We start from the raw sequence: 15,780 nt of genomic DNA, 5'->3' as shown, positions 1-15,780 counted from the left end.
CAGGTTCAATTCCCATCACCCACATGGAAACACTACTTTCTTACTCCAATTCCAGGGAGTAATGCTTCTAATGTCTATGGGTATGTATGGGTACTGCTCACATGTGACACTCATACACACACATGAAGACAAGCTTTCATACACATAAGATAAAACTCATCTTTTTTCCCCTTCTTCTATCTCATATAGCTTTTATCTTTTTTTATTTAATTATTTATTTATTTTTGGTTTTTCAAGACAGGGTTTTTTGTGCCTGTCCTGGAACTAGCTCTGTAGACCGGGTGCCTCCCGAGTGCTGGGACTAAAGGCGTGCGATACCAGCGCCTGACTTATAGCTTTCATCTTCCTTGACCGCATCGTTGAGCATGCATTGGAACCTTTCTGCATAGCCAGCTTCTTCTGGCAAAATGAAAAGGATGAACTGCTCATGTCTCTGTTACAGATAAAATGCAAAGTACATATTTAGCTCAAAGTTTCTCAGAATTAGACCATAACGCCAAATCTCTTCTCCCTCACATTAGCCCTGTGGCATTCACATGTAAAACTTGGCATTGCTGGCGAACAGTGGTGGTGCATAGCTTTAATCCCAGCACTCAGCAGGCAGAGGCAGGCAGATCTCTGTGAGTTCTAGACCAGCCTGGTCTACAGAGCTAGTTCCAGGATAGCTCCAAAGCTACAGAGAAACCCTGCTCGGAAAAAAAAAAAAAAAAAAAAAAAAAACAAGAACAAAAACAAACAAGAACCAAAAAAAAAAAACCTAGCATAAGTAGGCAGAGTTTGTGAAGCCACAACCTTTTTGACATTTCTTCTGACTTCATAGAATGCTTTCTAAATGCTTTCTGTTCCTAGCAATATTGTCACAGAGGGCTTTTTGTTGTTTTGCTTTTGGTTTTCTGAGAGAGTTTCTCTATGTAATAGCCCTAACTGTCCTGGAACTAGCTCTGTAGATCAGGCTGGCCTTGAACTCAGAGATTAACCTGCCTTTTCCTCCTGAGTGCTGGGACTAAAGGTGTGTGCCACCACTGCCCAGCCTTGTCACAGAGTTTTAAAGATACAGTATTTGCCTCCCAAGTGGTCTTTAATATTTCATTGGCTGTGAGTACATCAGACTCTACTGTGGTGTGCTGCATGTTTGTATAAAGACTCCTAGGCCCACAATGACAAGAGCTAGAGTTCTCTCATACAGAAGGAAGGGCAGCAAGGACAAGAAGGCAAGAGGCTGGTTCCCGCCTCGGCAGCAGCATTGTGCAGTCACAGCCTCCCTTTGTTACTAAGCAACAAATAGCTGACCTCTTGAGATTCTGTCTACTCAGATGTAGCATCAAAAAGACAAGAGGAAAGTTTGCCTTTTTTGGCTCCTTCATGGAAAGATGCAAAGTGCTTTAATAGGCTCCTGGGTAAGAGTTAATCCTGACCCTCTGGCCAGCATGACATCCTTGTGAGTCATGAGGATAAAGTGAGGTATCATCTGGCATCCACATCTGCATCCCAGTGGACAGAAGCCTCGAGCTGCCCTCTCTTCCTCCTCCATACCTCCATACCTCCATACCTCTGTAGGTTGCCTTGGTCCCTGCTCTCCTGCTCTCCAGTGAGTCTCTTATTCCTCTAGCATCCAGTTCTTCACTGGTCCTCCCTTCAGGACTAACTGCTTTTTATCTATTTCCTGGGCCCATCCCCCATGCCTGGAACACAGTGACTGCTATTGAATTCAAATATTGTTAAGCTAAACTGAGTAAAGAGAAAAAGGGTATCCACAAATAGTGCAGGAACAGGCAGACAATTAAGGTGCAAATCTTCAGTGAAATGGAAGGAGATGTTAAGGAGCCCATTGTTAAGGCTGGAGGCCAGCCTCAAGCAAAGCCCCTCTGCTTAGGGTTCTAATTATGGGGGACTTGATCTTCAAAAGATCTCAATACAAAAGGGCGTGGTCACCTAATGATATCATCAGAGAACAGCCCTTCCACAGGGACTTATTTTTTTAATGTATTTTTTGTTGTGTTATGTGTATGAATGTTTTTTCTGCATGTGTGTCTGTGTGCTTGGTGCCCAAGGAGGCCAGAAGATGACACCAGATTCCCTAGGACTAGAAATATAGATGGTTGTGAGCTACCATTTGGGTGCTGGGGATCAAACTCAGTTCCTCTGAAAGAACAATCAGTGTCCTTGACTGCTGAATCATCTCTCCAGCCCTAAATATATTACATGTATATATATATGTATGTGTAATATACATATATTCTAATATATGCATATACATGTATTTGGTCATTTTCTACCCCTCCTCTCCCTTATCCTACTGACTACCCTGAACCCCTTCTATTTCTAACACGGGGTCTCTTACTTTCTTTTCCTTTTCCTTTTTTTTATTTTTATTTTTTGTTCTTTTTTTTTTTTTTTTTTTTTTGTTTTGTTTTGTTTTGTTTTGTTTTGTTTTTGAGACAGTCTTCCAGTCTTCCACTGTAGCTTGGGCTGGCCCTGAACTTTCTATGCAACTCAGTATAGCCCTGAATTCCTGAATTCACATTCTCCTCCCACCTCAGTTCTACCCACTGCTTAGATTACAGATATGAGCCACCATGCCTGGCCGACAAGTGCTTACTTCTGGTTTTTGCCAGTACCTTCCTCTGACTTATATCTGGAGGATTCTCTATTGGTTATACACTGTTGGGAAAGTTTATATCTTGCTTGAATGCCCCATGTTCAGAGGTGCTCATTTTTACCCTAGAATAGCAGAATGTATGGTAAATGAGTGTCCACAACCTTGCCAATAGTTTCAAAGGAAATATATGTTGGATTCTGGGTTCTCAGGGACTCTTGACTCACTATTAATATCGTGGGGGGGGGGGGACAAAGGGGACTTACACTCAGATCCCCATCTAAAGGATGCAGCGCCCTACTCAACAGTAGCTTTGCCAACAGAAGTATGTTCTGACCAGATGATGTCCTCTCCCTCCCCCACACACATAGCCTGCATAGATCAACATGTTGAGGCCACTTGTCCCAATGAAAGATGGGAACAACTCTGTGCAAACCCTGACTTCTTGGAAGCCCCAGGGTGAGGATTTAAATGGCTTTTCCATCATCCATGCCTTCCTTGTTATAGCACAACAGTGGCTTCTATGGGCACTACCGAGGTCAAGTCAAGAGTGAGATTGCTGGAGAATATCGCCTTGCAGCCAAGCCCCCTCCTCCAACAGTGTTCCTGCAGAGATGTGAGGTACAAAGCATCCTGAGGGCAGAGGGAAGGAAAGGGCTATTCCTGCCTCCTATGAGATCCCAAGCACCATCTCAGCCCTGGCAGAGACAGGCACCTGGGAACAGCCTAACCCTGGAACAGCAGGAGGTCTTGAATCTTGTCCTTGAGATCAGATCAGGTACCAAAGTGGGAAGTTTTGTTTATGAGTCCTTTGTGATGGGAGAAGGTTCTAAGCAAAGATAGAGTGGGTAGCAATGGGGACTAGAACCTTCAAAGCTGAGGAAGCAAACCTTGAATTTTCCTGAACTTCCTTAACTTCAGATTCTTCGAGGCCACAAAAACCCACGACTAGCCTCCCAGTCCTAGGACTTGGGCATGAGTAGGAAGCCTCCTTTTAGTTGGGCAGGCGGTGGCTGCTACCAGCCCACATACCTGGCTAGGGAGGGTGAGGAAGCATAGATGGCTTAGAATAGCAGAAACAGGATTCAAGAGCTTGGGAGGAGGATGCAGGCCCAGCCCTCCGCCGTTCTCACACCTGCAGACAAGGAGGGTAGGCCAGTCAGACTCACAGCACTGAAAAGCACACTCAAAGTAGGAAAACTCAGGAGTATGTGTGTACAAAAGCAGCAGCTATGGATGCCTCAGGGAAAGATAGTCTCACAAGATTTTGTCTAGAGGATAAGATTTGAAACAAGTTCTCATTCTGTAGCCCAGGCTGGCCTAAATCATCATGTATCTCAGGCTGGACTTGAACACGCAAGAATCATCCTCTTCCAACTTTTCAAGTTCTCTTACTACACCCATGAGCCATTGCATGCAGCTGTGTCACGGTTTAAGAGCCAAGTGTCTGGGCTTGGTTGTATATGTCTGTAATCTTAGCTACATAACAAGATTCTATCTCAAAACACACAGGTTGGGGGTGTAGCTCATTTGGTAGAATGCCTGACTATCAAGGCATGAAGCCATAGATTCGATCCAGAGCATTGAATAAACAAGGCTCATGTCTATAATCCCAGCACACAGGAAGATCATATATTCAAAGTTTTCCTCAACTTTACAGTGTGTTTGAGGCCAGCCTAGGGTGTGTGAGACCCTGTCTTAACACAAAACTGAGCAACACAAATAAACAAAAAGCTGGCAGTCTTTACTGTTATCCCATAAGAGCTCAAAGGGACGGGGCAGCATGGCTGCTAGAATCCAGAAGAGAAAGGTAAGTGTGCAGTGAGGAGCCCAGAAAGAATGGATGTTCCTGAGAACAGAAACATGGAGCAGACAGCAGGAGGGGATAAGAAACATCCCCCGTTTTCCTCTGTCTCCTCCCAGGGCGTCCAAGTGGTCATAGTGATGTATGTACTCAATCCTCTTCTAATCAAGGGCAGGGAAGAGCAAAGCCCAGAGAAACACCCCCCTCCTCCACAGCTTCTAGTTCCCTAGCCTTTTGCCAGGTCCTCTGAGATCTGCCACCTGCCTTCTTCAGAAATGCTTTCTCAGGCTGACAGCAGGGTCTTAGAGCCTGCCATATTCCTTAGCATTCTTAGCATTTCCAGTTGGAAGGACTTATTGGCAATGCTTACAAAACCAGGCTCAAAATGCAGCTTCAGATTGCCCAGCACCCTCCTTCCTTTTGAAAGAGTGATGAAGCTAGGTGTGGTGACAAACACCTGCTGTCCCATCACTTGGGAGATGAAGTCGGGAAGGTCAAGAGTTCAAAGACAGCTTTGCTACATAATGAGTTCAAGGTCATCTTGTCCTAAACCAAAGAGAGAAGGGAAAACTGAGAGCTAGTGGTATAGAGGCAGAGGCAATCCAGAACCTTGCTGCTGGACTTTTACAGTATCCCTCAGGCAGCTTTTATCCCAGAGAGCAGACATCCTTCTTGATTTGTTAAACCCATCCCTCAGGAACAGACATATAGGAGACATGTTTTGGCTGATGATCCATTTGAAGACTTGAGGCATTTCTGGCATTATCAAATACCCCAAACAGCTTAATCTGTATGCATTGGCCCTGGGTTGAATAAATGTCAAGTCTCAAGGCTCTTCCTCAGTCTAAGCCTACTTTAATTAACAGGACCACCCTGGGAAGGGTATATTTTACTCCCACTGGCTGAGAAGTACCAGCTTCAGCTGCTGGCTGATTGCAGCTAGTGTTGTTTGTTTAAAACCCTTCCTGAGATGCAGCAACCCTTTTCTCCAGCTTAGAGCAGGAAAAATTTCATCTATGACACCTGGGTATGGGGGAAATTCTTATTTTCTTCTTTCATTTTCCTTTGAAACCAGATGGATTTATTCTAGTCTTTACCTCCCTAGCCCTTGGGAACTGTAATATCGGTCCTGTTTGTCCCTAAAGTCAGACAAGAAGAGTCACACTTGGATGGAGTGTGCTGTGTCCCTGTTGCACCCTTTGTCTACATCCAACACAAAGGTTCCTCCCTAGAACCCTGCTGACTTGACACTGTCCTGCTTCCCCAGGACACTTAACTCTCCCACACATGAACACTGCCTCTTCCCTATCCTTCTCCCCAGGGCCTCTTAATCAAGAATCATGTCTCTAGTCCCACCTGCTCAGATACCATGGGTACCTCAATAGTAGAGATGCCTAAATGGTTTGAGAGACAAGAAATGCATCTGATACTTCTTCTGATGGGCAAGAATACCCAGAACTGCCTGGGCAGGAAATGACTCCTTCTCACCAGGCTCCTACAGTTGTGAGAAAGCAAAACTGTAATGGGTGGGAGTCAATTGATTATCCTGCCACTATAGGAATAATGAATGAGTTTCGCCGGACGGTGGTGCACGCCTTTAATCCCAGCACTCAGGAGGCAGAGGCAGGTGGATCCCTGTTCGAGACCAGCCTTGTCTATAAGAGCTAGTTCCAGGACAGCCTCCAAAACCACAGAGAAACCCTGTCTCAACAAACCAAAAAAAAAAAAAAAAAAGAGTTTCCAGCCAAAGCTGTCTCTAACAACAGCAGTGTTGTATGTGGAGATCAGAGAAACCTTGAGTGTTGTTTCTCAGGACAGCTATCCACCTTGAGACAGAGCTTTCACTGGGACTTGTGGTTTGCTCATTCAGCTAACCTGGCTGCCCCACAAATCCCCAGGAATGTTCCTGTCAATGGTGCACCACCATACCACCACACCATATCTGCTTTTTGTGTGGGTTCTGGGAATGGAACTTAGACCATCATGTTTACAGAGCAAGCCCTTTGAGGACTGACCTGGCTTCACAGAGTATTTCCCCACAACTGTTTGTTTGTGTGAGATTGGCCCAGGCTAGCTTTGAACTCCCTGTGTAGCTGTGGATGAACTTGAACTTTGTTGTTGTAGTTGTTTTGGAAAGAGGGTCTTAAATTATTTGGACCTGAAAATGGCCTTGAATTTCTAACCGTCTTGCCTCTACCCCCTAAGTACTAAGATCATAAGAAGGGTGACATCACTTCCTCTGTAATGGACTTTTTCTGTCCTACCAGCCAACTCCTAAATAATGACACAGAGACTTCTTATTAATTATGAAAGATTGGCCCACAACTTAGGCTTGCTCCTAACTAGCTCTTATAACTTAAATTAACCCGTTTACATTAATCCATGTTCTATCGCGTGGCGTTACTTCTCTTCCTGTTTCCTCTCTGTGTCTCCTGGCCTTTCCTGTGTACCTAGATTCCTCCTCCTCTTCCTTTCTCTCCCTGGAAATGCTGCCTATACCTCTTGCCTAGATATTTGCCATTCAGCTTTTTATTGTAACAATCACAGCAATATATCTTCACAAAATTTTTCCCTTTCTGTCTAAATAAAAAGGAAAGATTTTAACTCTAACATAATAAAACTGTATACAATAAGAACAATTATCAGGCAAGAATTACATTCACAATGTACAGTCCATTAGTGGTGGCAAATTTCAAAAAATATACTCCATTATTTATACTATCTTGGCGAGTCCAAAGTTTTATACCTGATTTACTTTCTATCAAAACTAAGGAAAACCATAGCTATCTTTCTTTAACCCCATCAGAGACCAGGAAGGGCATAATACTACTTGATTATACAGGAAGTGTGGAGCAAGCACTAACTTCTAAAACAAAGACATCGACATCTGGCTTCCTGTACAGTCACCCAAGGTTCCTCTCCAACAATGGGGCATCAATCTTCAGTCCCCAGACCTAGAATATCTGACAGACTTTTCTGTGAAGCAGGAATTTCAAAGGACTGTCCTATCTTGTCTTGGCAAAGTTTGGTAGTGGCTTTCTTTTGTGTCCTGCTTGTACAGTTTGGACAGCATTCTGCCAGCAGTGGAGGCAAGGACATTTTCTTGGCACTGTGAAAGCAAACTCCATAAGGAGGTTCTTTGATGCCCATCATCCTTTTTAGAAGTAGATTGGCGTTTCCAGGATCAGATACATCTCACTGTCATAAAAAGACTTATGTTATTAAAACACCTGAAATGCCATACTCTGTAGCTCTCTGAAATTTTTGAAGACCATCTATATATCTAAAATATAATCTCTGTTTGACCTTGAAAACATGCCTAACATGACTATAAGTTTGTCACAGATAACTAACCACTAACCTGTATTTCTTTATTATCCTAAATTGTTTTTAAGGACTAAAACTTTACGTTTTAAAATGAGCTGCATAGGTACAATACCTTAAACAAGAGTAGAAATATATATACAGTATAACAAAAGTAACCTTAAGTTTGTATCAATATCCAAAAATCCATACCAATGTAAAATATTTGAGACTAGTAGTTGTTCAACAGTAGACTTAAGGAGGCTGAAGAGATGGCTCAGTTAAGGGCCCTGACTGCTCTTGCAGAGAATCCAGGTTCAATTCCCAGTACCCACATGGCAGCCCACACCTGTCTGTCACTCCAGGATTTACACACACAGACATATGTGCAGACAAAACACCAATGTAAATAAAAATAAATTACTTTTCAAAAAGTAGACTTAACAATCTACTCTTCTTTTTCTTCTTTTCTTTCTTTCGTTTTCTTTCTTTTTTTTTTTTTTTTTTTTTTTTTTTTTTTTTTTTTTTTTGAGACAGGGTTTCTCTAGTCCTGGAACTCACTCTATAACCCAGGCTGGTCTCGAACTCACAGAGATCGCCTGTCTCTGCCTCCCAAGTGCTGGGATTAAAGGTGTGCACCGCCACCGCTGCCACCGCCACCACCACCCAGCTAACAATCTACTCTTTTATCACATAATTTCTATACTATATTCCCTCCTCATTTTTTCCCTTCTGAAAGAAATTCCTAAATAGAATTTCCTTTCTTCAACTTTTTTCCTATGGCCAGTAACAATTTGTAACCAACCACCTAAATGATGACAAACATCCATAAACCACAAAATAACCAAAATCCACTCATCACCTCTTGGGAATGTAGCCATCATGTTCTCTAGACTGCTTCCTATTGTCTGGATGGAAACAGCATCTTTAGGTGACCCTAAGAAAATTGGGATAGTCCTGGGAGAGCTAGTTTGTATTTTTTGTTTAGTCTCTGTGATGGCAAAGTGTAGAGCTTATCAGAAATCTTGGCTGGATAGTCTGTGAGGCTGGACCATCTCAGCTAGCAGCTTTGAAATTGTTCTGAATGTAGAATTTTGAGGAACCTGCAACAGAGGCATTCTGAGAGGCTGGACCACCTGGACCACTTGTCTTTATTGGTGTCTGGTCCTTATTTTTTTTTAAACATAAACTTTTGAAGGTTAAAGGTGATTTTTGTTGTTGTTGTTTTATGTTTGAGGCATCAGTCAACTTTATAAATTCATTTGGACTGTATAACCAAACCTCTTTCCATGAGCACTCTGTAGCCAACAAGACTTGTCATGCCTCTTTCAGTCTCAGAGCTGTTCCCATAGTAGGGGAATCAGCATATATGTCACCTGCCCTGTAGTCTTTATTGGTTTCTTTCTTCATGTCTGTAGCCAAGATTTTTAGGAGGTCTCCCCCAATCAAACTTTACCTTCATTAATTTTGAAGAGAACCATAATTTTGTTTCTTGTGGAAACAAAAGCACAACCTCTTCCCAACAAAGCACGTTTCCCTACTTCCATTTTGAGACCAAGATATCCCTAAAGTATATAGGCTGGTTTAATGCAGCAGTCCCTTTCATAATCCAGGGTCTCTCAGCACTCAAAAAATTCAAAGTCGATAAAGCACCTTACAGGATCCAGATGCCCTGTGTATTTCCCATCTTTATGGGCTTATTCTTTTTATATTACTTTGCTCTCTAAAGACTTTATTATTTTTAAACTATTTTTTCTTCTATGACTGTCTATACCCATGTTTTGTTTGATTTTGGTTTGGTTTTGGTTTTTCAAGACAGGGTTTCTCTGTGTAGCTTTGGAGGCTGTCCTGGAACTAGCTCTTGTAGACCAGGCTGGTCTCAAACTCAGAGATCCTCCTGCCTCTGCCTCCCAAGTGCTGGAACTAAAGGCATGAGCCACCAATGCCCGGCCTATACCCATTTTTTTTTTTTCTTTTTACTGTATCTGTTTAAAGGTTTTCTCAGTCTGGCCTTTACTGTGTACCTGCGGCCTTCTCTGTGTGAATCAAGCCTTAAACCTGCTACTCCACTCTGCATATGGCGTTGGCTGGCTCAAGTCTGCAGGCAGTGGCCAGGAACCCTGTCTCTGTATGCTGAGGCCTGCCTGAGAGACTGCAGGACTAGGAAACTGTGTCTGGTTTCATGTTTGTATGTTTGAATTTTTTTAAAAAAGCTTTCTGAGGGCCTATATGGAAATACATGCTCCCACCTTGGATGCCCTGTGTAATGAGTTTTTTTCTGCCTGCCATGCAGTTCCCAAATACTGATACAGAGACATCTTATTAATTATGAAAGCTTGGCCTATAGCTTAGGCTTGTTCCTAACTAGCTCGTATGGCTTAAATTAACCCATTTATATTAGTCTACGTTCTATCACATGGCGTTACCTCTCTTTCATCTTGCACCTCCTGCTTCCTCTCTGTGTCTCCTGGCATCTCCTGCCTAGATTCCTCCTCCTCTCCCTTTCTCTTCCCTGAAATCCTGCCTATACCTCCTGCCTAGCTATTGACCATTCAGCTTTTTATTACAACAAGCACAGCAATACATCTTCACATAGCGTATTACAAATATTCCACAACATTCCACTTTGTGTACTGGTAGAGGAACTACGGGACTTCATGCATGATGGGCACACAAATTACTAACAGAACTGCATTCCTAGTTTAATCTTGAACTTCTGGTCCAGCTGCCTCCATTTTGTTTTTTTGTTTGTTTGTTTGTTTGTTTTGGGATTACAGGGGTGCACAATGCCTGGTTACACTTATTTACTTGCTTCACACATGCGCACACCTTTCATCTTGCAGGTCTTATGGTTATACATTAACAAATGCTTAGAAGAAATACTAGAGAACCCTTCTGCATTTTGTCAGTTTTCTCTTAACAGCAGCATTTTACAAAGCTACAACTGACATAATTTCAATATACTAATTGTATAAATTGCCACAGTTGAATTTGTATTGGTGATATGTACTAAGATCTATAGGACATTATCCAGTGCAGGTTCACATAGCCACCAGCAGAGTTAACTTTCTGACTCACATCACCAAGATTCCTGGTGCTGGCCTTTTACTGCGTACCCACTTGCCTCCTGTGTCTCCCTTCCTTCCCAGTTCCTACTAAACTTTATTTCTTTTTATTTGGGTATTTTTGTTGTTGTTTTGTTTTTCCAGAAGGGATTCTCTGTGTGGCCTTGGCTGTCCTGGAACTCACTCTGTAGACCAGGCTGGCCTTAAAATCACAGGCCTGTGTCTGCCTCTGCCTCCTGGGTGCTGGGATTAAAAGTGTGCCACCACTGCCCAGCTGCCTTCACTTCTAAAATTCTGTCACTTGAAAATGTTGGGCCGAGCGTGATGGTTAATACTTATAATTCTGATACTAAGAAGGCAGAAGGCAGGAAGCCTTTGAATTCCAGGCCAGCTAGGCCTACACCGGGAGACCTTGTATCAAAAGAAAAAAAAAAAAAATTAGTCAGGCACTGTGGCCCACCTCTATAATCCTAGCACTTGGGAGGGTGAGGTAGGAAGACAGCTAAAAGTTTGAGGCCAGCCTAAGCTACACAGTGAGCCCAGTACAGTGTGGGCTGCACTGTGAAATCTTGTCACAACAAACCAATGACTTAAAGGGGAAAACTGCCATGTAAGTGTAATAATACTGTATGCAACCTTGGAGATTGGTTTTTCTGGCTGGTGTAATTTCCTGGAGAGTCATCCAAGTAGTTGTGGTTATAAATAGCTATTTCTTTTCATTACTAAGTAGTGTTCTATGGTTTGTCTGTATTGGATTGTTTGAGCATTCACTTTATTAAAGGGTATCTAAGCTGATGCCAATTTTGGCTCTTATAAATAAAGCTGCTATGAACATTTGTGCAGATTCTTGGGTGAACATAAGCTTTCTCTTCTCTGGGATAAATGCCCAGGAGCTCAGTTGCTGGATCATATGGTAGTTGCATGTTTAGTTTTTAAAAGAAACTGTCAAGCTGTTTTCCATCGTAGCCTTGCCTTTTTACATTCCCACGAGCAGTGCATGAATGGTCCAATTTCACTTTTTCACCAACACTTGGCATTGCCTCTATTTTTAGTTTTAACCAGTCTGATATATGGCTGATAAGATCTCATTGTGATTTTCATGTTAATCATCTTTTCATGTTATTTGTCATCTGAATATTCTTTTTTTGTGAAACATCTTCATGTTATTTGCCCATTTCTTATAGGGTTGTTTGTTATTTTACTATTGCAATGGCATCATTACTTATTCTATATTCTAGTCCTTGTTGAATATGTGGTTTGCAACTCTAGCTCCATCCCCCCCCCCCCAGTCTGTAGCTTGCTTTTCGTCCTCTTCTTATGGGTTTTCATAGGAAAAATGTTTTGGGAGATAGGGTCTCCCTGTGTAGCCCAAGCTGGCAGTGAACTGGCAACAAATCTACTTCAGCCTCCTAAGTGCTGGGATTATAAACATGGCAGTCATGCTTGAACCATTTTTTGAAAGATTTTTTTGTTTGTTTGAGACAGGGTTTCTTTGGAACTTGCTCTGTAGACCAGGCTGGATTTGAACTCACAGAGATCTGCCTGTCTCTTGCCTCCCACATGCTGGGATTAAAGGCATGCGCCACCAACGCCTAACTTAAGATTTATTTTTATGTGTGTACATCTGTGCCTGCATTATTTTATGTGCACCAAGTGTATGCAGGTTCTAAAAGAGGCCAAGAGGTGTTCATCCTCTGGACCTGGAATTACAAATGGTTGGGAGCAACCTGATATGGATGTAGTAACTGAACCCAGATCCTCTGCAAGAGCAGTAAGGACATTTAACTGCTAAGACATCTTTGTAGTCCCTAAGAACAGAAATATTTCAAGTCTGATAAGGTCTAGTTATTTGAGTTTTCAAGACAGGGTTTCTCTGTGTACCCTGGATTGTCTTGTAGACCAGGCTGGTTTTGAACTCAGAGATCCACCTGCCTTTGCCTACCAAGTTTTGGGATTAAAGGCCTGTGCCTCCACTACCTGTGGCTTACTTCCTCTTTTTGCCTTTGATCAGGTATCAAGTCTAAACCCTTTGCCTGCTCCAGTCTCTGAAGAGTTTTTCCTTTTTTTTTTTTTTTTTTTTTTTTTTTTGTAAATAGACTTGTTTTTGGTTGGTTGATTATTAGTTGATTTTGGTGTGTGTGTGTGTGTGTGTGTGTGTGTGTGTGTGTGTGTGCTGAACCCACTGAACTAAATCCCCAGTTCCAGGAGCCCTGGGAGTTTACAGTTTGTCACCTTCTTTATAAGAAATGCTTGCCAGTTTCCTGTCTTCATTGAGTTATCGTGCTGTTTGATGATTACTTCCAGATATATAATAGCTAAAGTAGAAAGTACCAAAAGTGTAGATAGAATGTTAAAGACTTTATTTTAACAGAATCATCAATCTTTGATGGAGTTAGTTTGGTTTGGTTTGGTTTGGTTTTTTGAGATGGAGTTAGTCCTGTGCCCCCCCCCCAGCCCCCGCCCTTCTTACTTTTTCTGGTTCCGAGGATTAAAAATTCAGAGTCTCAATCCAATTGGGCTAGCACTCAACCACTGAGATAGCCCAAATTTTGCATTTTATCTGAGCTTGTTGCCAGCTATTGCTAATACCACCCCTGATCCATCACAGATCTGGCTGGATCAGGTCTTGAAGAGGGAACCACTTATATGTTTAGAGAGAAAACTAGGATGGCAGAAGTAGAGTTGGAGGGAAGGATCTGTGTCGTGTGGCTCTCATGAACCACTATTATGATTATTCAATTGTTACAAACATGAATAGCTTTTTTTGCAGATTTTTGGCAAACAAAATATGACCTGGTTTATGTAATTAAGGAATTTCTGGCTACTGAGAAAACAGCAGACTGGGAATGTGGATCTCGAAAGCATGGGCATAGGTAGAAAGCTCTTGCAATGCTTCAGGCAAGAGATGATGGTAGTTTTGACCAGGATAAGCCAGGTTCAGCCTTCCAGCATCTGGGAGGTTGAGACAGAGGATATTCAAGTCCAACCTGAGCTATGTAGTGAATTCCAGTTCATCTTGGGCTACTGTAACAAGACCATGTTAAAAACAACAAACAGAGGCTGGCGAGTGGCTTGATGGTTAAGAGCCCTGGCTGCCCTTCCGGAGATCCTGAATTCAAATCCCAGCAACCACACGGTAGCTCCAAACATCTATTATAGATGATGCCCTTTTCTAGCATGCAGTTATATATGCTGAGCACTCATAAATAAAATATAAATAAATAAATTTTTTTTAAAATTGGAAACAACAACAAAAAATGGAGAAGACTAAAATATTTGGATCTAGTTGTCAGGTGGCATGGCCTGAGCTGCAGGCAAAATGGGTTTGGTGGTGACTCATGCATCAGTGATATGCTTAGAGATGCCTGCCATGCCTCGACATGAAGATGTGGAGTAGACAGTCGGCTATTGAACCTGGGATCCAGCAGATACACTCAAATGGAGACAGACATATTCATTTCCAGATATCATTTAGGACTCAGAGCATGGCTGTGCTGTTAGGGAGTGAGTGTGGGTGAAGGGGAGAAAACTAAACCCTAATCCTAGGGATCTCAGATTTAAAGCCCTCCACTGATGCCAGGATGTCTGGACAGGCATCTCAGTGGTCCTAAAGCTTCTGTACAAGGCAACCTCAGGACAAGACACACACTGGGAGTGGGGTATTGCATTTTAGCAATTTAGAAATAGTGGCTCTTGCAGCTTCCCCAATTGTGGGCCCGGAAGCAGCATCTGCAGGGACAGATAAGTCTCCCTGCCTTACCTCCCTTCTCATCTTCTTTCAAGGAGCCAGTAAGACAACACTTCTTCTCCAAGCACGACAACCGCACTTCCTTCGACAAAGTGAGTGCTGGAAAGACAAAGGGGAGGGAGGAGGCCCTGGCTGGAGCTGCTAGGGCACAGACAAAACCTTTAGGGGAGCAAAGGCTTCTTATATTTTTGGTGTGAGCTTAGCCTTTAACGGCTGAGCCATCCCTTCACCTCACAAAGGTTTCTTAAAAAGTCAGAGGAACATCTATTTTCCCTAACTTTTCCCACTGCTAAATAGCCCATCCCCCAGGACAAAGGCAACTCTGCCTTGGTTTTCTTGGCTAATTTGCCCAAGACTGTACAAATATCCCAGGGGGCCACTCAGGGGCTTCATGCTAAAATGGATGACATTACTGAGACTGCAGGGTACAGGCTAGGGAGGCCAGGCACAATTCCAGCATCAGCATCACCCTCCTGGGATTAGATGGGACCCAAGCAAACCCTGGATGCCAAGACTGTGGGCCAAGGGCCCGTACCGTTGAGGAGGGCCCCTACTGCCTGCTGCAGGGAATTGGAAGACGGAAAGACCTGGAACGCCTGTGGAAGAGACACACCTTCCTGCGCTGGGCACCCTGTGAGCTGGAATTAAGCCAGCAGCCGCCTCTGGAATCTTCGTACCAGACTGATTTCCGGTCAGCCTCGGGACTCAGTAGGCTCCCGCAGCGCCTTGTCCACTTCATGCAGGTCCAGCCTCCCTATGTCAACACCACCTACCAGCACAACTTCTGCCGGCCATCTCGGGGTGGCCACTGTGGTAGCGCCAAGGTAAGGCCCCAAGAGCCAGTCACTGAAACCCTGCCTGACCTCCCGGGTATCCCGAGGCCCAAGTTGCTACAGCACTACCTTCACGCTGGAGTTTCTGAGTGTTTAAACTGGTCCCACGCATTAAACAGGTTCAGCTGACATGGCCTGTTTGTACTGACAGCCCAAGATGTCTCTGGGGCCTGTGATCAGCTCAATACCAGGTTCTATGTCTGGCTCCCATGGCATTTGAGCCAATGTTTATGTGCTGGGCTGAGGAGAACCTATCCAGGGAACCCTGCCACTAAGTGAGAAAAGACAGGGCCTGCCACAGACTCAGCTCACAGACTCAGAGTCCAGGGCAGTCACCTTGACCACAGGTGCATTCTAGGCTCCCAAGAACTTCTCAGGAACTATTGCCTCTTGCACTCGGTACAGGGAACACAGAACCTGAGGGTCCTAGA

At 43.4% G+C, this 15,780-nt stretch overlaps 1 protein-coding gene across 1 annotated transcript; it reads left to right on the top strand.

Moving 5' to 3' along the window:
- Positions 1–1,304: 1,304 nt before the first annotated feature.
- Positions 1,305–15,480, top strand: CUNH3orf84 (chromosome unknown C3orf84 homolog). The gene is made up of 4 exons (XM_051173730.1): positions 1,305–1,397; positions 3,104–3,217; positions 14,552–14,608; positions 15,062–15,480. The coding sequence occupies exons 1-4, from the start codon at positions 1,371–1,373 to the stop codon at positions 15,476–15,478; spliced, it is 615 nt and encodes a 204-aa protein (XP_051029687.1). The 5' UTR covers positions 1,305–1,370; the 3' UTR covers positions 15,479–15,480.
- The last annotated feature ends 300 nt before the right edge of the window (positions 15,481–15,780 follow it).

This window comes from Phodopus roborovskii, unplaced genomic scaffold (assembly GCF_943737965.1).
Source record: "Phodopus roborovskii unplaced genomic scaffold, PHOROB, whole genome shotgun sequence".
In the NCBI taxonomy this organism is placed as follows: domain Eukaryota; kingdom Metazoa; phylum Chordata; class Mammalia; order Rodentia; family Cricetidae; genus Phodopus; species Phodopus roborovskii.
Note: the sequence above shows the minus strand (reverse complement) of the source record. Positions and strands in the feature narration are given on the sequence as shown.

Excerpts from the sequence above, each read along its gene's own strand:
- CUNH3orf84 (XM_051173730.1), top strand. The coding sequence starts at position 1,371 with ATGCAAAGTGCTTTAATAGGCTCCTGG. Across the intron at positions 1,398-3,103 it reads GTGCTTTAATAGGCTCCTGG|CACAACAGTGGCTTCTATGG; the intron begins GTAAGAGTTAAT and ends TCCTTGTTATAG. Across the intron at positions 14,609-15,061 it reads ACCGCACTTCCTTCGACAAA|GGCCCCTACTGCCTGCTGCA; the intron begins GTGAGTGCTGGA and ends ACCGTTGAGGAG.